The 24,937-nt window shown below is 35.8% G+C and overlaps 1 protein-coding gene across 1 annotated transcript; it reads left to right on the plus strand.

The window, feature by feature from the left end:
* The first annotated feature begins 213 nt into the window (after positions 1–213).
* On the plus strand, positions 214–21,680 carry LOC107548449 (relaxin receptor 2-like). Its single transcript, XM_016229120.1, has 14 exons — positions 214–239; positions 3,811–3,882; positions 5,585–5,656; positions 6,044–6,115; positions 6,299–6,373; positions 7,260–7,331; positions 8,704–8,775; positions 10,323–10,394; positions 10,620–10,691; positions 12,116–12,187; positions 14,459–14,688; positions 18,859–19,269; positions 20,046–20,258; positions 21,015–21,680. Exons 1-14 carry the CDS (start codon positions 214–216, stop codon positions 21,152–21,154), a joined length of 1,671 nt encoding a protein of 556 aa, XP_016084606.1. The 3' UTR covers positions 21,155–21,680.
* Positions 21,681–24,937: the final 3,257 nt, after the last annotated feature.

The following is a 24,937-nucleotide window of genomic DNA, read 5'->3' on the forward strand; positions in this document are numbered from 1 at the left end:
AGAATGCTTAATTCGTGAATTGGACATTGCTTTCGCATCTTGGATTGGGTCATGATTTCTTCAGTTCTGAGTAACAGTGGATGGTAGGCTATGTTTTATTCCAATGTTACCCAAGATATTATTTTATCCTTTGGAATGTAGTAACTTATTATGCTTTTTTCAATCACAAACAAACACTTACCAGTACTAAATTAAAAAAACCCACAGGAAATAATGCTTTTCCTGACTGTCGAGGTTAGGTGAGATGAGGTCTCAAGTGCCTGAATGTGTTGAAAAATGATTGTTTCAATCTCGCTGGGGGATTAAGCTGTGGATGTCTCAAATGTGTTGAGTGGGTTGAAAGAGCTGAAACTACCTTCTTTGTCAAAACTCTATGAGCCATAATGGACAAACAATATGTGGGAAGACCAACTATAATAGTGTATTTGTAACGAATGCTTCAAAATTCTGAATCATATTTAATAGATTTTTCTGCTTCTTTTCTTTGACACATTGAAAAAAAAAAAGAGAAAAAAATTAAATATATATATATATATATTTGTTTTTGGTGAGATGTGTAGTTTTCTTTTTTTAAAGTTTTCTTACACTAACTTATCCACCATTATTGTTTTGTTAAGTGTTTACAGTTTAGCAGCTAAACTTTAGCTGTGGGCACGATTCGCTTGCATAAGTGTTAAACAAAATGTTTTTATGTCATTATTTTAAGAACTGATTAGCACTATATTATTGTTTTATGTGCATGCTAGGGTTGCCAGATTGTTACAACAAAACCCGCCCAATTGCTACTCAAAACTAGCCCAATAGTGTTTCGAGGGTGGTCCCCCATTCTGGGTGTAAAATACATGCTTTCAGTCGGGGTTCCCCTGGTAAATTCGCATTCCAGTGCCTAAATATGACGGTATTGCGGTGGCTACAACCCTCGACATCAAAAAACAACCGCGGACTTGGCAACACAGATGGTAGCGCTCGCTAACTTGCTCAAGTGCTCCTCTTTGTGCCAATCACAACAGGCTTGGCCAGCTGACCAATCAGAGCAGAGTAGGCTTATGGAAGGGAGGGGTTTACAGACATTTCGCTCAGAACTGTATCGAACGAACCGTTTCGAAAACATGGACAAATGACTCTATGTATAAATGTATTTTTGGGGGAAATTACACTGTTTTCTGACCTTAGATGCATTTAAACCTGTTGTAGGGGACTCCAACACAATATTAGCACACTTTTAAAAAATCATATGACCTGCTCTTTAAGCAATTTCAGTTATATGAAATTCAACTGGTTTTTTAAAGTCTGTTTAATGTCATTTAAGTTGAACTGTCTTGTACAATCAAGTTGATTGTACTTTTTGCATGTGTTTTCTTAAGTTGCAGCGCGTTGAGCTCTCTCGGCCACCGTACATTTCGCTCAGAACTGAATCGAACGAACCGTTTCGAAATCATGGACAAATGACTCTATGTATAAATTTATAATCTGGGAAAATTACAGTGTTTTCTGACCTTAGATGCATTTAAACGTGTTGTAGGGGACTCCAACACAATATTAGGACACTTTAATAAACCATATGACCTGCTCTTTAAGGCTTAAGAATCAAAACTAGTTAATGTGTTGATTTTTTTTTTTTACAGAATAAGCTAAACGGGACAGTTTAACAAGAATAAAAAGTTAAAATGAGTGTGATGCACTTTTTATTTTATGAACTGAACAAGAATACAACTCTAGCAGTTTAATGTATTAATGAGGAACATGAAAGTGTTTAAAGGTACAGGACACTTTCCACAGTAAATGGGGATTTACCATCTCTCTCTCTCTCTCTCTCTCTGTTTTATTTTCAGTCTCTCTGATTTCAGCTTAACATCAATACACATTGTTTATGCAATTTAACTGGTGCAAGCATGAAACACAGTGACAGCAGTTTATTTAACTAGGAAACAAAAGCTTTCAGATGGTCATGGTTGTGATGCCTTGCTGTTTTTAAATGGATTGAGCAAGGCATAAAAAGAACTGCGGCATAGATTTTATACACTAATGGGTAACACAAAAGGGGTTTGAGAGAGTCTGAGACAAAAGCGCGTTTTGTCATGTTAATGGCAGGAGTTTATCTTTTCGGGAAGACATAAGGTAATCTGTCTCTGTCTCTTTCATGCATTCTGTCTTTATCAAATGATTTCTGAAGTATAATGTCAATACTCATTAGCACAGAGCCTGTAGATGAAACATTATAGCCTGTCTCATAATAGCAGATAAATACACACACAGACACACATGCTGTCAATGAATTCTAATTATACACTTAGTACCATTACACATTACCCTTCTTATCTAAAACGAAATGAAATTGCCTAGCCAACCATATTCATTATTTATATGGAAATTCTTGCTTGGCAAATAGTACCATTCAGCATTTATTTTCAGTGAGCAACATTCCTGTGGGAGTTTTAATGGCCTGTTTCCAGAGCTCCATGCATGGACATAATAGCACCTGATTTTTTTAGACTCCTCTTTACCTCACATCTTTTCTTTCTGCTGACAATAAAATCTCTTCTTCATTTGTCACTAAATGTAGTGGAGGTTTTAAAGCTCAACTTCCTTTATAGAGTTCAGACAGGATGACATTTTTATTGCCCATCAAAGTTCAACTGTGAAGTTCTCAATATAGCCAGACAACATTTACTCTTAGACAGATGAAGAAAGACAGAGAGAACCCCTCACAAGACATCTCATCAATTAATCATAATAAATGACAGACACTGCATAGAAAACATCATGATAAAGATAACCAGTATACATTCATAGTTTGGTCTAAACAAACAAACTAAAAATTTCTCTTTGAAAGGTTTAGATATGTACACCACAGTAACTACAGATTAATAACAGATAGTATGTTTTGCATTTGATTTGCATGCTAGCTCTGTTAGTTAGGCATAGTTGTGTTTTATATCTGATATGCTATGTTAAGGGAATTATTTGTTTCCAATAAAGGGTTTATAAGTGTACTGATATACTACCATTCAAAAGTTTGAGGTTGGTTTTGATGTTTTTGAAAGAAGTCTCTAATGCTCACTAAGGTATCGTTCATTTGATCGATGAACATTTCACATTTCATTTCAGAGAAATGAGAAATGAACATTTCAGAGGAAAAACGGTAATATTGTGAAATATTATTACAATTTAAAATAGCTGTTTTCTATTTGAATATATTTTTAATATGAAATGGATTCCTATGATGGCAAAGCTGAATTTTCAGCAGTGGACTTTTTTTCAAATCGTTCTAATATGCTGATTTAGTGCTCAAGAAACATTTCTTTTTTAAAACTGTTGCTATTTATTTTTAATCAAATAAAGTCTCTGATTAATGAAACTTGGATCAAATGATCAGCATTAGTTTAAACAAAAATCTTTTGTAACATTATAAATATCTTTACTGTAACTGTCAAAAAAAAAACACTAACACCAAATGGGATAATTTGCAATAAATGACTGGCTGACTGAACATACCAATTATTACATAATTACTTAGCAATTAAATAAACAAATGGAATATTGATTTAAGTAGAGACTATTTCATTATCTGAGAAGAACCATGAAATGCAATAAGAACCATGAAACCTGCACACTGTTGAATTGGCTTCCAGGCACATGGCAACAAGTGATACATTACTCAAAACCTTTATACAACAATATTTGACCTCAGGATGCTGCGATTGACTCTTCATTTCTTTAGGGGTAAAACTTTTTTAATGAGGTGAAAAATACAGAGCGCACCTAGAGCGACACCTCAAACTGCAGTGAATATTCTCTCTCTCTCCACAGACATTTGGAAAGTAACAGCATAGAAATGATCTCCAAGAGGGCATTTTCGGGACTGATCTCTTTGCGTAAACTGTGAGTAATGTGTAAATGAATGGAACGAATGTGTGTGTGACTGTGCACTATTGTATCAGACACACATCATGTATAATGTGACATTGATCCTTCCCTGAGCTCCTGTTTAAATCATTGTGTAACTGTACATCACTGACTATCTGTCTATGTAATTATCAGCATCCCATCTGTTTCTTCCTATCAGTCAGCCTGAGGCTTTCATCATCCACCCATTCATGTAAAAGAAAAAGAAGGGACAGGAGGATGTAACAATGAGGATGGTGGATTGGGCTTGATTCAGGCAGAACAGATCCATGATCAAAGAATGAATTTGAATGCATCTTAATGCTGTTGTGTGTTTGTGTATGCTTCAATGTGTACCTGGGCTCTTACTTTCAGAGATGTGCTTCAATACATACATAGCTAATCAACATTAAACTTACACTAATCAGACAGCTAGTTAGGGAGAAGAGACATAAAGGAAGGAAGGAGGAACAGCAGTGATGGTCATACAGCAGATGGTCTTTGTAATGACACATTTAACAAAACTCATTTAAAGGGGTCATATGATGCTATTTTAAAGATCATTATTTTGTGTATTTGGTGTAACAGAATTGTGTTGACATGCTTTAATGTTCAAAAAACACATTATTTTTCAAATACTGTACATTATTGTAGGTCCTCTATGCCCCTCCAGCTCCCTCCTTTGACAAGCGCAGTCTGCTCTGATTGGCCAGCTGACCCAGTGCATTGTGATTGCACACAAGCATGCGTCGTAAATGTAACGCCCCTTACCATAATCGCGAGCTTCAGCTTTCAAAGTAAATATCAAGACAGTTAATAATGTTGTTAGTTTTACCATCAGTTCAAGCCAGACACATTGATGATGCAGTACACAAGCCGCGGTTAAGACAGCTGACATGCTATGATTTCTGACAGACAGTTCACTCTGCTGTGATGTGACCCTGTTCCCCTCACACACACACACACACACACACACACACGACGCGTTACTCTGCGCTGCGCAAAACTCCGCATTTGAGTCCGCAACAGTCAATAGCAAATACTTAAACTAATAACAAAACATACATACTTACAGTGGCAGAAGCGCCAGACTGTCATAGCAAAGTCGGAATTGACCCTTTTTTTTCTAGAAATAGCCTTTGTGCACAGCCAGCCTTGTACTCTTCTAGGTAAAAAAAACGTCCATAAAATGCGTTGCACAAATTCGAACATCTGGATTGTGCTGTTCTGTTGTAAATAAATCTTAACCAATGATATCTAATTGCATCTATTTCCGGAAGGCCAAATAAAGTGCTTTTGCTTTCGCACTGAAACACACAGCGTCTCCCTGACATGGCTGCATCAACACTACTGCTGTTCCTGAAACCACGCCTTCTGTCTTTGCGTGCACATTTGGGCGGCATTATGCTAATATTTCCACATAGTGACGTAGCTATGTAGGGGCGTGTTAGAATGAGCCGTTTTAGGTAGGCGTGGTTGACTCTTAACTTTTATAAAGAATATCTCTTTGGATTTGAGACTTTAGTCTTTGCAACTTTACAGATCTTCTTTATGCACCAAGAGCTTGTAACACTCCAAAGAGAAAGGAAAAATTGAAATCGCATCATATGACCCCTTTAAACATCATCACCTCCATTAATGTGGCCTTCTCTTTCTCTTTGTCTCATTCTGTCTCTCTCTTGTTTTTTTGTTTTTGCAGTTTTTTGAGTCAGAACAGAATTGCATCTCTGAAAGCAGGAATATTTAGTGACCTCAACAGTCTGGAGTGGCTGTAAGTAGAAAAACACAGACATGTACACACTCACATAGTGGATAAAATAGGATGATAAGTGTGATTCGGCTGGGAATCGCAATTTCTCTCTTATTCTTTGTATCATTAAAATTTTTTCCATTTGTTTCCTAGGCGCTTTTCCCCTCTTTTGCGCTTTTTGCTTGTTTTTTCTTTTTCTTTTTTCAATCAGACATAATTGATGGATTGTGTTCATTCTCTGTGAGAATGAATTTGCAGAATCATTCAAATGAATCTCTGCCCTGTCAGGGCTCAGACTTGGGGTTTCTGAGGAGAGGGTTATTTTCAGATGGTTCTCGGGGTCACTTTTCTTTTTATATTTTGTAATCTGTAATATGCATTATTTGATGTCTTTTTGTCTGTGTGTAGGATTCTGGATGAAAACAGACTTTCATCCCTGCGTCAGAAGTCTTTTGAAGGCCTGAAATCGTTATTTTTCCTGTAAGGATGACCTGCTAATTTACCTTGACAGACATATCAAAAAGATGACATTCGATATATGCAAAGCTATTGTGCATAGACCTATGAAAGCGTATGCCTGTTTTTCATTTATTGTAAAGTGATTTCTTTGTTGAATGTATTGTATCGCTCAACAGTGAGTATGTATATCTATGTATTTTGCAGGTCTTTATTAAATAACTCTGTCGAACAATTTCCTAAAACTTCGATTTGCCTTGAGATGCCCCGTCTCAACTGGCTGTGAGTTACAAACATAATACTTAATTGTCTTGATATCTTAAAACAGTGGATCTATGAAGTATTTGGACACATAAGAAACACTTAAACGTGAAGTAGATAGATCTAAAATATCAAAGCTAATGGCATTTATTTAAAAAAATGTTAGAGCACAAATACACTTTTTAAAGCAAAACATTTTACAGAAATATGTTTCTAATTATAGATGTACTATTAATGTAGATACCAATAAAAAAAGGACACTTTCCAGTTGTTGAACATTAGTGGACCATGGTTCTAGTTATTGTGATGAACTACACTTGGTTGCTCTGCTCAGGTCTCGTCTTGAGGGAATTGACTTTATACATCCACTAAAACATCCAGTTGGCTAAGAATAATATCAAAAATGGCAAGAAAATTTAAGCAAGTTCTGAGAAATGGTTCGGCTTCATTTGTTTGTGTACGGGCTGCCTGCATTAGCAGAAGGTTTGAAAGACGTGCCTACATGTTACTCTTATCACTGGTTCCTCTGGTGTTAGAAATATTTCTATCTGGCTTTCGTGCTTTTCAACTTTCCGACTTTGTTAATGGTAAAATGTGGGCAATAAGTGGGTCAGTTAATTTCGGAAGTACAAGCCTCTTATGCAGCTTTGTTTCAGTAAATGTGTTTTTTTTTTGTTTTTTTTTACCAGAGAGTAAGTTTTGAGTTCTGAGATTTACCCTATTTTTGTATCGTAATGAGCAAAACATTTGATTCCTCATAGTATGACCCCACTAAGTGTCCAAATATGTTTGGGGCCACTTTAGCTTTTTTTCTAAACCAAAATCTTTATATTTCATAAAGAATAATGTATTTAATTCCCCCACTCTACACACTCCGGTGATCAGCTGAAGTTGTTTGTTTCTGCAGGGAAATGGAGGGCAATAGAATTCCATCTCTCTGGGCGTCTAGTTTTAAGAACTGCTCCTCTCTTACTGTCTTGTGAGTATCCACAAACCATACATACACAGTAACATACAAAGTAAACTGCAGTGAGTGTTATGGGATCCATGGTATTTATATTGTAGACTGTTTATTTGTCACAGCTGAGTGTGGGAGAAGGGGACAGAAGTGGGACTCATCTACAGCTTCTTCTGAGTCTCTCAGCTCGGATGGAAGCACTTACAAATAAATGCAGATTTAGGTTGAACTGAATAGACCCGAGTAGATTAAAGACATCGGAAGTGAATAAATTACAATAATTACTCATGTTTTAGACGTACATGTTGATATGCATCATGAATATCTAGTGCAGTGGTGTAAGGCCTTTGATTTGATCTGTCAGTGACATTTGAAGGACAGTCTGTCCTGAAGGACCGAGCCTGCAACATCACGACCACATCTTCAACTACAGGCACTTTTATGTCCCAGAAGTTGTTTTTAATTAAAACTAACAAATTTTAATACTTCATTATTTATTTTAGCTATTTCCTTTTAATTATATATTTGGCTGTTTTACCCCAGGCACAGGAGTTCAATCTTAAACGATGAAAATCTAGAAAATTATGATAATGAATTAAAACATAGTAAGACCTGTGTGCAAACAGAATATGACTTATGTCCTATATCAAAATTATACAAAAAAGTGTGAAAATGCTACTGTTTTCCTCAAAATAATTTCACTTCCACCACAGAATGCAGAATCTATTGTGTATATAGATTTCACATAATCTGAGACATATGCAGAAAATATGCCATAAATTACTTAATTTTACTTTAATGCATGCATGTTGAACTTTTATTAGTTGACAAGTAAATTAATGTGAGTGTTTGCCACAAGCACAAAAGTGCTTATACAATAGTTAAAGAAACACTCCGGATGAAAATATAAATTTCACTGAAGTGTAAATTAATATTCCAGCATCTGAGAGGCTGAATTCTCTCTTCTACTCGTACGGTATGTTACTGAATCTTACATCGACTGAAGTGATAGTGTGTTTGTTGTGATATCTGATCCAGTTCAGTCACTCTGTTTCTCAATTCAAAGCTGTTTTAGTTATCAACACAGGCCAGATTTCTTCAAATATGTAATCTATTTCATGTCTTTTGATACGTCCAGTACTTTTCAGACCTAATCTAGGACAGTCAGTGTGTCCTTGTGTGCTCAAGCATTATGGAATTATGGCTCAAGCATCATGACTCAGATGGATAGTTCTTAAGTGTGATCTTCAGACTCACTTAAAGACCCAGCAAATAGGAAGAGCAGATTTACATATAGATGTATATGACTTCATTCTGCGGCACTGAAGGCCTTGGTGAATTGGGGTATATTTTTGAGGCAGTGCTACAATATATATGTCTTTTTCTGGTTTAGAGCATTGAGGAGAAATCGCATCGGCACCATTGAGGAGGGAACATTTGCCGACATGCAAAGATTGATAGACCTGTGAGTATATACACAAAGTCCCTAGATAAAAAATTTTTTCATCATTTTTTCAGTTCATTGCTTATATAAAATGTGTGCGCTGGAGAGAAAGAAAGAGATTGTATTTATGAGCCTTTTAAGGGTTAGTTCACCTTAAAATGAAAAAATCTGGCTCTTGTTCTCATTTACTTTCCCTTATGTTGTTCCAAACCTGTATTTCTTTCTTTCTTCTCCGGAACAGAAAAAAGGGATGAAAAATGTTTACATGGCTTTCTCCCATACTCAAAAATGTATAGTAATGAAAAGCAGAAAAGGGCAAAAGTTTGTATATATTCACAGCTAAGGTCAAGACCAAGAGTTAGAGTTAATAAGTTACGTTTTGCTCTTTCTTACAAAGCAGTCATATGGCTTTGGAAGTCTTGGAATATAGTGCACATGTTTCGTCTGTGAAGCACTTTTTCCCTGGTCTGGATGTGTTTTTGTTAAATAGAAAAAAACCCTACATTCTTCAGCACATCTTTTCCTGTCTTCTACGAAAGAAAGAAAGTTATACAGGTTTGAAACAACATGTGGGTGAATAAATGTTCATTTCTAGGTGAACTATATGGTGACCCTGTAGTGCACAGCATAACGAAATCTCCATGACACAACAAACACAATGAAATTAGCACAACACAACGGAAACAAGTCGCAACACATTGAAAACAAATCGTAACACAAAGGAAACAAATCGCAACACAAAGGAAGCACGTCGCAACACAACGGAAACAAGACGCAACACAATGAAATTAGCACAACACAACGGAAACAAGCCACAACACATTGAAAACAAATCGCAACACAGTGGAAAGAAGCCGCAACACAACAGAAACAAATCGCAACACAACGGAAACAAGCCACAGCACAATGGAAACAAGTCGCAACACAACGGAACAAGTCTCAACATAAAGGAAACAAGCCACAATACAACGAAATTAGCACAACACAACGAAAACAAGTCACAACACAATGGAAACAAGTCGCAACACATTGAAAACAAATCACAACACAGTGGAAACAAGCCACAACACAACAGAAACAAGTCGCAACACAACGGAAACAAGCCACAACACAATGGAAACAAGTCGCAACACAACGGAACAAGTCTCAACATAAAGGAAACAAGCCACAACACAACGAAATTAGCTCAACACAACGAAAACAAGTCACAACACAATGGAAACAAGTCGCAACACAACGGAAACAAGCCACAACACAACGGAATTAGCACAAAACAACGGAAACAAGCCGCAATACAACAAAATGAGCACAACACAACAAAATTAGTCCTATGTGTTGTGTTGTGGAGATTTTGTTGTGTTGTGCTCTTCTGGGTCACCATAGATCTATCCTCTTTAACAAATCTCTGCTGAGATTTGTGAGACAAAAAGAGAGACACCTGCTCAAATAATCTCAGCCTGATAAGCACAAACCTTGGAACAGAGCTTCAATTTGAAGATATTCTTTTTAGTTTAAGAATGATTAAGTTGAAAAATGAGCCGCTGAACTTGCTTTGACTTGATTTACAGAGACGTGTCTATGAACCAGATCAAAGACCTGCCTCCATCTCTGTTCCAGAACCTCCAGAACCTCAAACAGCTGTGAGAGCCACATTCTGCACTTTTTTTTTTTAATTTCTGTTGCAAATGGTGTTGTTTATAAGTTCTTGTTCCAAGCTTAAATGTTAAACCATATTTTTAAATGATTCATTGATTGGTTGAAAGCCTCGTCAGACGAAGTGACAGGCCTCATGAATCACAGAAGCAAAGTGTGGACTTCATCGATAACTATTTTACTATTTGTGTGTCTCTGTGTGTTTGTTTCAGAAATATTTCCAACAATCCCCTGACACACATATACGACAATCAATTTGACAGTCTGGTGAATCTGCAGTCACTGTGAGTAAACACAACATCATTTAAGTTATTATACTGATGATGTGTAGTAGGGGAGATCTTGTATTTATTTATGTGTGTGCACAATGTACATAGAAATCCACATCATATTTACATGCTCTTCACGTTCGATACATGACAACTGGTCTCAGCATGTGATCAAGCACAGACTGTTAATCAGAGAATAATTAAATATCTAAAGTCACAGTGAATGAGCTCTTTATACAGGCTCTGATTAGGCAGTCAATTATGGTTACAAACACATATTATTTTAATCTTAAATTATGGGTTTCATTTTAAGGGTAGGGTTTCGAAGAATGGGTAAAAGTTAGGTTACTTTGTGCCTGTTTTAATAAAGAACTTGCAGGTTTAACAAGCCTTCAGGGGCTGTCAATGATCCTTGCATTTTCCACACAGTGTCTTGGAGTGAAGTAGCTCAGTGTTGTCTTCACACTTCTGCTGTTTGAGCTCTGTAGACCTGCACCACATGATTTACAGAAGTAGGACATATTCCTGGATTGACATCATATGTTGTTTCTCAAAATTCTTTTCTTTCAGCCAATTATAGCCCCAGGCATGTTTAGTGCTTAGAGGACAAGGAGACACTTAAAATCCTTAGGTGAAAAGAAAAAAAGTTAAACAATGTTGACAAAGTAAAATTAGAGCTGTAATATAAAATGAAACTTTGGAAGAGTCACATATCAGAAAAATCTGAGTAGCAGGACATTACACAAAAGCAAGTCTCATTACTTTCTAGGCGCAACAACCAAGAGTGAGTTCAGCCAACCCCAGTGAGTTCTGCTGACCATGGTCAGAAATTAGCAAGGCTTTATCAGAAAAAGCAATAGAAAAAATTCCCCTGAATTCCTCATTTTTTTAGTCTTTGATGTTTGTATTCTATACTGATATTACACTATATTTAATTATATTGTAGTTCAGGACTGTCAAGTTTAGTATGTGTTTTAAGTATTTGATGTAAGTGAATGGCATGCTCTGTGTTTTAATATGGTTTTTAAAAAAATACCATTATAGAGGTAAAACTGCACCAGAAAATCAGTTTTAGGGTAAATATTGCCCCTGGTCGGAAAAAAAAAATAGAATTTTTTTTTCTGGTTGCTTGTGTGTTATTAACAATCGGAGAGAGAATTGGGCAGAGTAAATAAATAAATAACATATAAAAGCTAATTATCTTGCCTTTAGACAAATCGCAGTGAATGTTGTTTTGCAGTCAACATATGTAGATGAGCCTTTTTGTTTGTTCCTGTGTCTGCATTCATTGATATTTTTCTGGGAATTATGCCAGTAATTATTCAGTTGGCTTTTCTGGCCTACCATTCTTTGTTTTATTGGCTTTGAAAATGTACTTTTATTCTGGATAAAAAACACCCGATGAAGGTAAAATGTGCATCTGTCTATTCTGTGTGCAGGAGTATGGAAGAGGTAGAGATTCCCAACATCAGCATCAGAATGTTCCGACCCCTAACTAACCTCACTCACATGTAAGCATACTAAAATTTACAATGACATATATATTTTAAAATATATAATATATCCATTTATAATTTTATCTTTTGTACTTTCTTTGCTGTCTGTTCCATATTTTTATTTTTATATATGTTGATGCACTTGTATGCCCTCTATGGAGAGTTATCAGTATGTTCCAGACTTTCACATTTGCGCTTGAATTCCTCGTACTTCATAGTCTCTCATGAGTCAAGACAAACACAACAAAAATCTCCATTAAGCCAGTAAGTCACACAGCATGCCCTCTGAGCGAGATACAGAGAGAGGTCATTACTGTTGAATGTGCGCTGGATGGTAGCTGTCTGTCGCAGGGTGAATGATTACTGCATTTGAAAAGTCAAGCCCGCTGGTAAATACAGCTCAACTTTTTTGCCACAGGTGACAAGATTGCCATGCTTTCCTCAGCTTGAGAATTATCTTTAACTTTTCTTCAAGGGGTCATATGATGCAATTTAAATGTTTCCTTTCTCTTTGGAGTGTTACAAGCTCTTGGTGCATAAAGAAGATCTGTAAAGTTGCAAAGACTAAAGTCTCAAATCCAAAGAGATATTCTTTATAAAAGTTAAGAGTCAGCCACACCTACCTAAAACGGCTTGTTCTAACACGCCCCCACATGTCTACGTCACAATGTGGGAAGATTTGCATAATGCCGCCCAAATGTTCACGCAAAGAAAGAAGGCGTAACTTTAATTCTTGCTGTTGCCTGCCGCTGCCATGTTGTGAACATTTCCGTCACACGCTTGAGGCATTCGGCCAATCACAATGCACTGGATAGCTGGCCAATCAGAGCACACCTCGCTTTTTCAGACCGATGAGCTTTGTAAAAATCGACGCGTTTCAGAAAGGAGGGGCATAGAGGAGAAACAATAATGTACATTATATGGACAATAATGTGTTTTTTGAACCTTAAACCGTATAAACACATTGCATTACACCAAATACACAAAATAATGTTCTTTTTAGCAACATCATATGACCCCTTTCAATCAAATGTAATATCTCCAGAACAGATGTGTTCCCCTCTGGGGAAATGAAAATGAAATAAAAAAGTAGAAGAGTGTAGGCCCTTAGAGAGATTTTTAAATGGAAAGCCATCATTTCTTTATGATGAATCAGTCCCCTCCACACCAGCACTGAACAAAAGAGCCGCCGCGTGCCGAGGAGAGATGCTGCACTGAAGTCTTTAGAGCTCTGAAGCTCACGTTGAACCTGTCTGCACTTTGATGTGGAGATGAGGTTTTTGGGATTGTTATTTTGCAGATATCAGCTGCACTAGAAATTCACTTTTGATCTGAGACAGGGCCACTCTAGCAGACTGTGACCGTATCAGAAGGTTAGCTCTGCATTTTACAAACCTGTTGATGAGTTTGATGAGGGGTAAATGTGAACAGAACTGTTTGGGTGTGCTGTAGTGGCACATTTGTTTTAAGAACAGACGGAGGAACAGATACTCTGCTTGGGCTGAAGTGTTTGATTGTGCAGCAGGGTAAAGTGTTCATTCAGGTATAAGGATTAGGTAAAGGTTTTTATTTAAACGTGTTCAAGCATGGTATATTTTTTCTTAACAGATTAATTTTATTTTAACAGATTTATTTAATCTGTGGAGCACACACACACAAAATGAATTTGTAGGTGTATGATGATTATTTTGCCATATACTTAAAGTGAATAATAATAAAAGTGGTTTCATATGACTTGTGTGATATATTCCAAGTTCTCTGAATCCAAATGAAAGCTTTGTGTAACACTGAAATTTCAGCCATAAAAAGAGTCAAACAAAAGATCAGTGTTCACTGTTTAACAAACAAGTAGTCTTTTTTTAAATTGGGTATTTCCAAAGAAATATTTGTTCAGTTGTTTATGAATCAGACTAATCTGTTTTTTTGAATATTGTCTCAATGTTCACTGGTTAACAGCTCAATGAGTGGCTGATTTTCAAATGAGTCCTATTTAAAATGTCCATTTTGCAAAACTTTAGAAGTTGCATTGACTATTTTTTATCAAATGTTTATGACACGTTTGTCATGACACAACCCCAGTCCTCAGTCAACTTATTATACTGAAAAAAAGAGTAGTCAGGATACCTTTCTGGTTCCACAGAAGTCATACAGGTTTGGAAAGATATGCATTTTCATTTTTTAGTGAAAAATTCCATTAACCATTTTTCAACCACACATATGCAATTATGTGTAAAATAACTTAGTTTTTTTCTCTTTTTCTGTCATTTATGTATTGGACCGTTTCAGTTATTTTAAGCGTTTTGAATTCTGTGGATATTCTCCCAACGTGCGGAGCTGCAAACCAAACACAGACGGAATCTCATCCTTCGAGAATCTGCTGGCAAACATCATTCTGCGGGTGTTTGTCTGGGTCGTCGCCTTCATCATTTGCTTCGGAAACATCTTCGTAATCTGTCTGCGTTCCTGTTTTGCTTCTGAGAATCAACACCACACAATGGCCATCAAATCTCTTTGCTGTGAGTCCATTATGCATCAAACATGAGTGTGACACAACCAATATGCAGCTCCTACTCAACCCCAGTGAAGCTCAAATGATCAATCAGTCAAAATTAATTTCATGCATTAAAAAGTGAGCCAAAAACCTGAAAACTCAAAGTAGTTGTCTCACTACATCAGATAAGAGTGACATTTCTACACCTCCGCAATACTTATTACACCTAAAGTCAAAATAAAACAGCATTCACAGTCTATTTAGCATTACAATTTCAATAACTGTTTTGTATATTTATATATTTTTAAATGTAATTTATTCCTAAAGCTGCCATTACTCCAGTCTTCAGTGTCAATGATGCTTCAGAAATGATTCTAATATACTAATTAGCTGTTTAAGAAACAAACATTTATTTACATGATTAAATAATTTTAATAATGTTGAAAACAGTTTTGTGATAAATAGAAACCTCAAAAGAAAGCTCATTATTTAAATTACAATTTTAACAATATAAAAGTCTTTATTGTCCCTTAAAAAATTGAATGCATCCTTTCTGTGTAATGGTGGTGGCCCACAAAATAAAATAAAAAATAGAATTACATGAATTAATTAATTTGGGCAGGAGACAGGATTAAGCCTGACGAACAGAAATAAAGTAAATACTCTCAATAGCTCAAAGGAAAAACCTTCAGTTACAAAAATAATGATAATGATAATAATAACAGTTGTTTTCCCCCCACAACAGTTCTTTGATTGAATATAAAGGTTTTCTTCTAATTAAGAGTCACAACAAGAGAGTTCAGTTTCAGTATTATATTAACAAAAATAGTCGGGAAGAAAAGTTAACAAAAGTGGCTAAAGAATTCATTTCTTTCAAAAAAAAAAAAAAACATCTTATAGAATGTATATGTTTTTAGCATAACACTGATGAATAATCACGTCAGATATGTGTATTACTATTAGAGGTACATATTTGATGCTCAAAAGAAAGCTCATTATTTAAATTACAATTTTAACAATATAAAAGTCTTTATTGTCCCTTAAAAAATTGAATGCATCCTTTCTGTGTAATGGTGGCGGCCCACAAAATAAAAAAAAAAATAGAATTACATGAATTAATTAATTTGGGCAGGAGACAGGATTAAGCCTGACGAACAGAAATCAAGTAAATACTCTCAATAGCTCAAAGGAAAAACCTTCAGTTACAAAAATAATGATAATGATAATAATAACAGTTGTTTTCCCCCCACAACAGTTCTTTGATTGAATATAAAGGTTTTCTTCTAATTAAGAGTCACAACAAGAGAGTTCAGTTTCAGTATTATATTAACAAAAATAGTCGGGAAGAAAAGTTAACAAAAGTGGCTAAAGAATTCATTTCTTTCAAAAAAAAAAAAAAAAAAAAAAAAACATCTTATAGAATGTATATGTTTTTAGCATAACACTGATGAATAATCACGTCAGATATGTGTATTACTATTAGAGGTACATATTTGATTTCGTGTTAATATATAATCATCTACTTATGGAAAGTGAATCAAAGTTTGTAATGAAAACGTTGTTTGTTTGTTTTTTGAAATGGCACCGTGTCAATGCAGGGTCTAATTTTGGAAGTTCAAAGGCGTCAGACAAACAGGCTTAAAGGGTCGTAGTTCCCTCTAATTGCAGAATTTACACACACACACACACACACACACACACACACACACACGTGCCATTATACACACTCAGCTAATTATACACATCAACACATTGCTCTGAAACTCACTAAATTATACATCTATGCAGTATCACAAGCTTTTAATAAACATCAAAACACACACTCTTTCCCGCCCGCTGGGCAGATAAATAATTACAACAGTTGTTATCTTTAGATACACACACACACACACAGGGAGAGAGAGAGAGAGTTTGCTGACTTATGTACGACCTCGCTGACACATGAGGCACACTGCAACAACACGACTCATACCTGGACACACACACACACTTTCATTCAACAACAGAAATGGAAAGTGTTATTAGAAAAGGTTGGATCAGCTCGCGATATCTAGAGCTGTTCAGCTGAGGATCAGAGTCTGAGGACTAATCTGTGTCTCAGTGATGGAGAGAGATAGCAGACGGCAGGCTGAAAAGAGATGGATAGATGAACAGATGGCTGGAGAGGTGCAGTTTTTTAACCCACATAGAGTTGAAAGGACACGTCTCTCTGTTAAATTATCAAAACCTGCCGCCTCCTCAGATGAGAGACATGCAGAGAGAGGTAAGAGTTTACGATGTGGCTCTCCAGCTCTGGAGTTTCCCACTGGCTGACATTGGCTACAATATGTTTAGTAGTGATGGTGGAAGTTGGAGGGGGAGGGTTTAGCTGTCTCTGTAGGCCTTAAACATTCAGCTAGGACTAGAATAACACAGTATCATTGCTTACTTGCAAAAACCCATTCACAGTGTGTGAAACGTCTCACCTTGGAGGCTCTGATTTTGATGAATGAAAACCGAAGTGGGGAGAGACATCTGTGAGGGAAAGAAAATGATTTGGAGGCAGTGCAGTTAATGAAAGTGTGTGGGTGATTTGGTGCTTGTTAATTATTAGCTGAATCAACTGCTCAGCAGGTTTCTGAGACACACAAATAGAGAGAACTGCAAAAAAAAAAAAGAGACACAAACTGGCCTGACATTGCACACACCGCCAGAAGTAAAATAGCACAAAGAAATAGAACATGACTGACTGATGGATTATGAATAAACAGATGGATCAACATTATTTTAGTATTATTTATTTACTATTATAATATTTAGTAATATTTTGAATTAGCGTAAATTTATTTTACTTTTCATTTAAATTTTAGTTTACATTTGAGTGATTTTTATGTGCTTTTGTAATTTTTTTTATATATATATTTTTTTCTCTTTTTATTTCAGATATATACATTTTAGTACTTCGACTTACGTTTTCATCTATATTTAGATTTTGTTTTATTTCAGCTTTATTTAAATTATCAAAAAAAAATATTATTTTGTTTTAGTTAACAATAACAACATCGAAATGTATGTGCTGAATGTAGGGCCCTATGAAATCTGTTTTATTTTTTTTTTAAATTCTGTTTTTCCGTTAAAATTTTTCTGAATTCCAAATTTTTTTCTTTTGTTTAAATTTTTCTGGACTCTGTTTTAATGGTTACATTAAATTTTTTAATAAAAAAAACATGTCTAATTAATTAAAATCATGAAGCTTACACGATTTAACAGCAATTTATTAAAAGTTTAACAAAAATTTTATTTTAGGGCCCTACAAAATAAGTTTTATTTTTTTCTCAAATTCAGTTAGATTATTTAATTAATTACCAAATTCTGTGTTAGTTATTTTAATTTTCAAAAATGTAATTTTATTATTACATTTTATGAAGTTTATTCCTTAAAAAACAATGTTTTATTTTTGGTAGTAGTAGTACTATCACTACATTAAGTAATGTAGGCTATTTCGGTCACAGTTTCTTCAAGTTTAACCAAATCTTTTTTTTGTTTTTTGGACGGATTGCCATGAGGAACTTTACGTTTCTGTTAGTATATGATATGATGATAGTTTTTCTCAGAAGAAACTGCAAAATTCTCATGGAGTGACTTTTGCTTAATATTCACAGAAACTAGTCCATATCGTGTTTTAATTTAAGTGTACTGACTTTTGATTTATTCATTCAAAATTTTGCCTTATACAGTAAATTCGAATTTTATGACTGGATTCCGTTATTCAGTCCGCGTTTTAATCTTTTTTTTGTTTTTTGGACGGATTGCCATGAGGAACTTTACGTTTCTGTTAGTATATGATATGATGATAGTTTTTCTCAGAAGAAACTGCAAAATTCTCATGGAGTGACTTTTGCGGCTTAATATTCACAGAAACTAGTCCATATCGTGCTTTAATTTAAGTGTACTGACTTTTGATTTATTCATTCAAAATTTTGCCTTATACAGTAAATTCGAATTTTATGACTGGATTCCGTTATTCAGTCCGCGTTTTCCTAGTTTTCATAGGGCCCTACAAATGGATGCATGGACAGGCTAATGGATAGGTGGTTAGACAAGATTGTATGGCAGATGGGCTAATGGATAGAGGATGAATAGATGGGAATTGATATATAGATTAATGAACAGGTGTTAAATCATATATTAAGATGTATTTGTTTATCTCTAATAGGTGCCGACTGTCTCATGGGTGTGTATCTGCTTTTCATCGGTGCCTTTGACATCAAGTATTGCGGCGAGTACAACCGTCATGCACAGATATGGATGGAGAGTCTGTCTTGCCAGTTGATCGGCTCTCTGGCCATGTTGTCCACAGAGGTATCCGTCATGATGTTGACCTACATGACACTAGAGAAGTACCTGTGCATCGTCTTCCCATTCCAGCATTACCGTGCCGGACGAAAACAGACCCTGTGCTCACTGACCTTCATCTGGTTGCTAGGATTTATCATTGCCGTTATTCCCTTCTGGGATAAACAGACATTTGGGAATTTTTATGGGCGGAACGGAGTATGCTTCCCTCTTCACTCAGACCAGACAGAGAAACCTGGTGCCAGATCCTATTCTACAGCTATTTTTCTCGGTGAGGGCAGAGGGCATCGAAGTGTGTACGGTGTATGTTTGAGACCTGGATAAGCCAGTGTGTGTATTTGTGTCATTCTCTGGAGAGCTTTGAATTGGGCTTTTCCAGAGTTATTTAATAATTTTACTGCATTTCCCCAGAGATTCAACCACCTCTTTTTTAATAAAGTAAGCTCAGAAAAAGATCTTCCCTGGTAGCAACTTCACTAAAAAACGGAACTAAAAAAAGGTCTATAATCACAATTTTTCTAGTTTTCCAACAAAAGTATATAAACATCCTTAAGACATGATAAATCTCTTTGGAAAAACTGTATGAAATATTAGGATTTTTCTTCAGAGAATACATAAATTAAGTTGAATTAGCCTAAGTATTTTTAATTTCCCCATCGTCATTTATTTATCTTTAAATGGAGTAAGAAAACATCATTCAAAATGTGTCTAAACAGCTAATAAAACACAAGTCTATTTTCCTTATAGTATCTGTACTTTTAAAAAAAAAATAATAATAAAAAATTGCTTTCCAAGCAGATGTCTTGTTTTGAGTATGTTTACCGGATTTTTATTTTTTTTTAACTGGAAATCAAGGCAAAAATGCTGTCATGAAAAGCTGAACTAGCCCAAAGACAAAAGAAAAAAAAAATAATAATAAAATATGTGGCTAATGTAAAAAGACTAAATTGGTGAAATGAGTCAAATTCACATTTGTTGAATAGCTTATTTGGTTCAATACTTTTAACTTGATGTTACTAAATATTTATGTGTGTGTTTCTCTGTCAGGTCTGAATCTGCTGGCTTTCGTGGTGATTGTATTCTCCTACTCCAGTATGTTTTACTCCGTCCAGAAGACAGCGAAGACAGCGCGTCAAACAGTATTTGATCGAGAAGTCACTATTGCAAAGCGGTTTTTCTTCATTGTGTTCACTGATGCCATGTGCTGGATCCCCATCTTCCTCTTGAAGATACTATCACTACTAAGAGTACATATCGCTGGTAAGCAAACACGTGTGATCACATATTACAAGCAGAAGCAAATATGTGTGAAAGAACACGGCGACAGGATATTATTTTTCAGTGTGTCACTTAACTCATAATTGCCGTGACCGCAGTTTGGCTGCACATTAGCTAATGATCTGAATGAGGCAGCTCATTAATATTATACCATGGTGAAATGAGACCTGTGTATTGCAAAGCCTAGCCTGCTTTCCAGTTAATAAAACTGCAATTCCCCTGGTTTGCTCTTATGGATATGTAATGGATAAAGAAGGATTTTTTTATAGAGCTTTACATTCTCTGATCTGGCCTATCCACTAAATATTGATTTAATTTTTTTGCTTTGTGAACCTCAACACATTGCACAAGCACATTTACCCAATTACTATAAATAAAAATCAATTGCATCACATGGACTGACATCTAAACACATATACATCCACAAAAATTAAATATGAAACATTAATATGGAATATTAGAGTAGGTACACTGAATTTTTAGGGGTGAATATAAGGCACAAAGATGTCCCTTTAAGTGACAAGCTGTTGTACCCCTATACATTTATTTATATACTTTTATACTTTTTTGATTAGTAGATGGCTGAGGAGCCAAAGCCCTGGGTGACAATTAGACATTCAACCGCCATGAGCGCCCATGAACACTTATCAACTAGAATGGCTTTGCAGTTCTTCCCTTGGACAATACGGTTTAATCTGCACTTTCTTTTCTCTCTCTCTCTCTCTCTGTCTCCTCCAGGTACCCTCATTCTGTGGGTGGTGATTTTTATCCTTCCCATAAACAGTGCCCTGAACCCCATCCTGTACACTATCACAACCAGCGCCTTTCAGCAGAGACTCAAACAGTGTTTGAAATATCGCTGCCAGCAGACTAACTGACACACACACACACACACACACACACTATGCACATGCTCTGAGATTAATATTCCATGTGGAATAAAAGGTTAATAGATGACAGGATAATGACCACACACACAAGATGTTCTCATCCTCAGCACAAGCTAGTAAGGCTTATAAGAGCCTGTAGGGTTGAAGTAAGGAGAGCACACACGGCAACATTAACCAGCAGACCATCACAAACAATATACGCTTATGCAAGTAAAATCAAGCCTTATATGAAAAACAAATAAATTACATCTAACTGCCATATAGACCTAAAGTAGTGCGTGTATATGCAGGGTAAGCCAAACTCTGTGGCTGTCAGAGAATGCAGAGAGGAACGGTTCGGACGGACACCGGCGGGCTGAGGATTGGAACCCTTCCGACTGATTTAATTGCCTTTTTGTGTGCTTGTGCGGATGTGTTTGGGAAACAAAGAGGCAGTTGCATACAGTCAGGATAGAAAATGAACAAAAACTATAATGGTGGAGGGGAAGAAATGGATATAAAAAGATTTCTCAAAGATCACACTAAAACCAATCCTAGCACTTCATCTGTGAAAAAAATACAAAGAAATACAGATCATCATGGTGTTCATGTTGGCATCAAATGACAAATTTATTCCATATTGCTGTTATTAAGATTACAAGTTATTGTATGAGTCTATTATTTATGGAACTCACGGCTTTCATTTGTCTGCTGTAATTTGTCAGTTGTCTACAATATGTAAAATGAATGTAACATCCAAATAATTGCAATTAATAAATTATAATTACTTCATTACATTTCATTGCACCGGTTTGGCAGCACTATCTTCTGTTCCTTTACTCTGATGTATACTGTATATCTTACCACTAAATCAGGTTTTAAGAAAGATTTAGGATAGACTTCATTACCAGAGAGCAGTTTTACTGAATAAAGACGTTCATTGAGCTCCCTGGACTGCACAGTCCTAAACAGCATATGCAGGACCATCATCTGTCTACTGAGCTGGATGAAGGTTTGGGGTTAGACTTCATAAAGCCTGATCCAGATTTCAATGTATTCTGTTTAAAAGCTATTTACACAGGACATAAGTCTTAATTTGAAGAATTGATTGTTAGTTGGCATGCATTAGACTAGGGTTCTTCTTCTGATTCTTCAACACTGTCCTGCAAAGTTTAGCTCCAATTCTTCAGTATTCTTCAGTATTATTTGAAAATTATAAGCAGGTGTGTTTGATCAGGGTTGGATTATTTCACGGACATCATGACTCAAAAACAAACTAGAATATACAGCTCCATCCATCCATTTCATCAAACCACGGGGATCCTGAAGCCCATTCAAGAGTCCCCCTCGATGAATGGCCAGTCTATCGCAGGTTCCATTCACACTCATGTAGCATTTGGACCAATCAGACACACAACTTTTTGTTATATTTAACAAATAATATCTAACTCCCCCTCACCTAACCAAATGGCCAATTACGAGGGTCTATGGACCCTTCCCCCGAAATGCACCTAACACCTCAGAAAGGCAGAACAGGCCTCTGGTTCCATGGTAACCAATGCTGATATCACTGGTTTTATGGCCTAAAGGAATGCAGGCAGACAAACTCCCTCATTTTCCTCATAAGAAAGACACATAATGCCCAGAGAAATGGACTGTTCTCTAATTAATTCATAGGAAAACCTTTCTTTGATTGAATACACAAACTTGAGATGCCCTGTTGTGTCCCTATGTGCTTGGCTTGTTTAGATGCAGATGAAGTGGGGGTTTGAATTGGTACCGCTATTATAATTGGTAGAGTCTTTATGTATTTCATGCTTAATGGTATCAGTGTAAGGTTAATCTGATTTTAGCAAAGAAACCCTAATTTCAGTATTAAAGCATAAATCTGTCCTGACAAAGCGTAAGTCTGAATCTCAGCTCAGCGGCATGTCCAAACTGTACCATAATGTAATATGCTTTAGTGAAGAAATCACAAAATTGCAGTATTGTTTAAATTGTTTCTTTGAAGAAGAAATCTCAGTACAGTTATATCAAGGTAGATGTGAGCGCTGCTCCCCTTTCCACAGCATAAAGGCCTTATAGTTTATAATTAGATTGAAGAAATTCATCTACACTTTGACTGCATATATATAAGCCGAGCAACCTGGTGGTCATTACTGTGTTTCACTCGCTGAGTGAAATTAAAGGTGTAATACTGTACTTTAGTACTCATATGTGAGGCAAACATAACTACATATATGTTTAAACCGGTTTTAACTTACAGTAAACACGTTTTGTAATTCTTTAAACAAGTGCAAGAAGTTTATTGTTGCATTAGAGAAGCACTCACCGAAATGCTTAGGTAATACAACAAGTCTTGAAGGCTGAAAGCACCACGTTCTAAAACTATGACTGTTTAACATAGACAGACATTAAACTGCATTAATTACACGGGCATGCATTGGTTACCGTGACAACAACTTGTCACAGGAAGTGCTAACGTCACATAGCACAACACGCCATGTTTGTAAACAAACCATTTGAAGCAGCTAAGCTAACACGACTTAGCATAGTTTCATTTTAGGCTAAGCTACCAAATAGCTTTAACAATTAGGGGTTAACACTCTTTATTTGAAGCTTTTAAATACAGATGTGTGTGTGCAGTGTGAAGCAATTTGAATTTAACCTAATCCCTCGTTTCTGATTTTTCCATTTCTCTTCCTTCTTTTTCTTCTTTTTCTATGTTTCTCAATCTTCAATTCATCTCAGCGAATTTAACTATCTTAGATGTATCCTTCCTGAATGCTATTGCTCAGTTACTAGTTAATTAAATCTAAATTTAATAATTCATTCTTTATGCCTCTTTCTATGCTGAGTTAAACTTGAACCCTTTCCTATACCAACTGTATGTGTGTGTGTATGTGTATGTTAGACCAGCTTAATGTGTTTATGTAGTATGTTAGACTAGTTTAAGTGTTTATGTAGTTAATAAAACCTTACTTGTATCACACTTGACGTGTTCATTGTTTGTTCATAACCGGAGTCACTAATCATGCAGATTAACGTTACAAGCTTGTAGAATTGTACAGTAAGAAAGTTATTTCCCTTAACCAGGAAATTAACGTTCTTGGAATTGACAAGACAGTTGACCCTGAGAGGTCAGCTAAATATCTACAGCGGATCTAAAATATGAATAGTTAATTATAACTAGTTATGGTTAATTATTCATATTTCCCCATGAGCTGATTCGCTACACTCACATCTGAGTGTTTCCAGTTCACCTGACATGCATGTATTTAGATTGTGGGGAAATCTCTTATCTTACCTGCTACAAAACGCCTTTAAACAAGAATTTGACTGCAGAAATATGGAAAATCCAGTGACTACGCTCTTTGCTTCAACCCAGTACTTTAGAAACACATTTTTGTTTCCATGCACTGAAATTACCTAAATGCCAACCTATCATATTTGTCTGCTATATGGATCAGACTATGGGCATGTCATGTGAGGCTGAAACTAGGCTTTGTTTTGATCTCCCAGCTATTATTTTCAATGGGTCCTCAAATCAGCAGTGGAGGCTCATTTTAATAATGCATCTGTATAATGACCTTAGACTGATTTTAATGCTTATAATATTGCGTCAGTAACAACTAATGCTACATTTGATCCAGTTACAAAAATTGTTTCAAGTATATTCTGACATGACATAAACAGAATGTTACAAGAAATCCTTTCTAACAGGCCTGAAATGTGGCCTCAATTATTTTTTCTATCACCTGAGCCAGCCAAGCTATCAGACAATATATTTAT

The sequence above is a fragment of the Sinocyclocheilus grahami genome, unplaced genomic scaffold, assembly GCF_001515645.1.
Source record: "Sinocyclocheilus grahami isolate Dianchi unplaced genomic scaffold, SAMN03320097.WGS_v1.1 scaffold348.1, whole genome shotgun sequence".
In the NCBI taxonomy this organism is placed as follows: domain Eukaryota; kingdom Metazoa; phylum Chordata; class Actinopteri; order Cypriniformes; family Cyprinidae; genus Sinocyclocheilus; species Sinocyclocheilus grahami.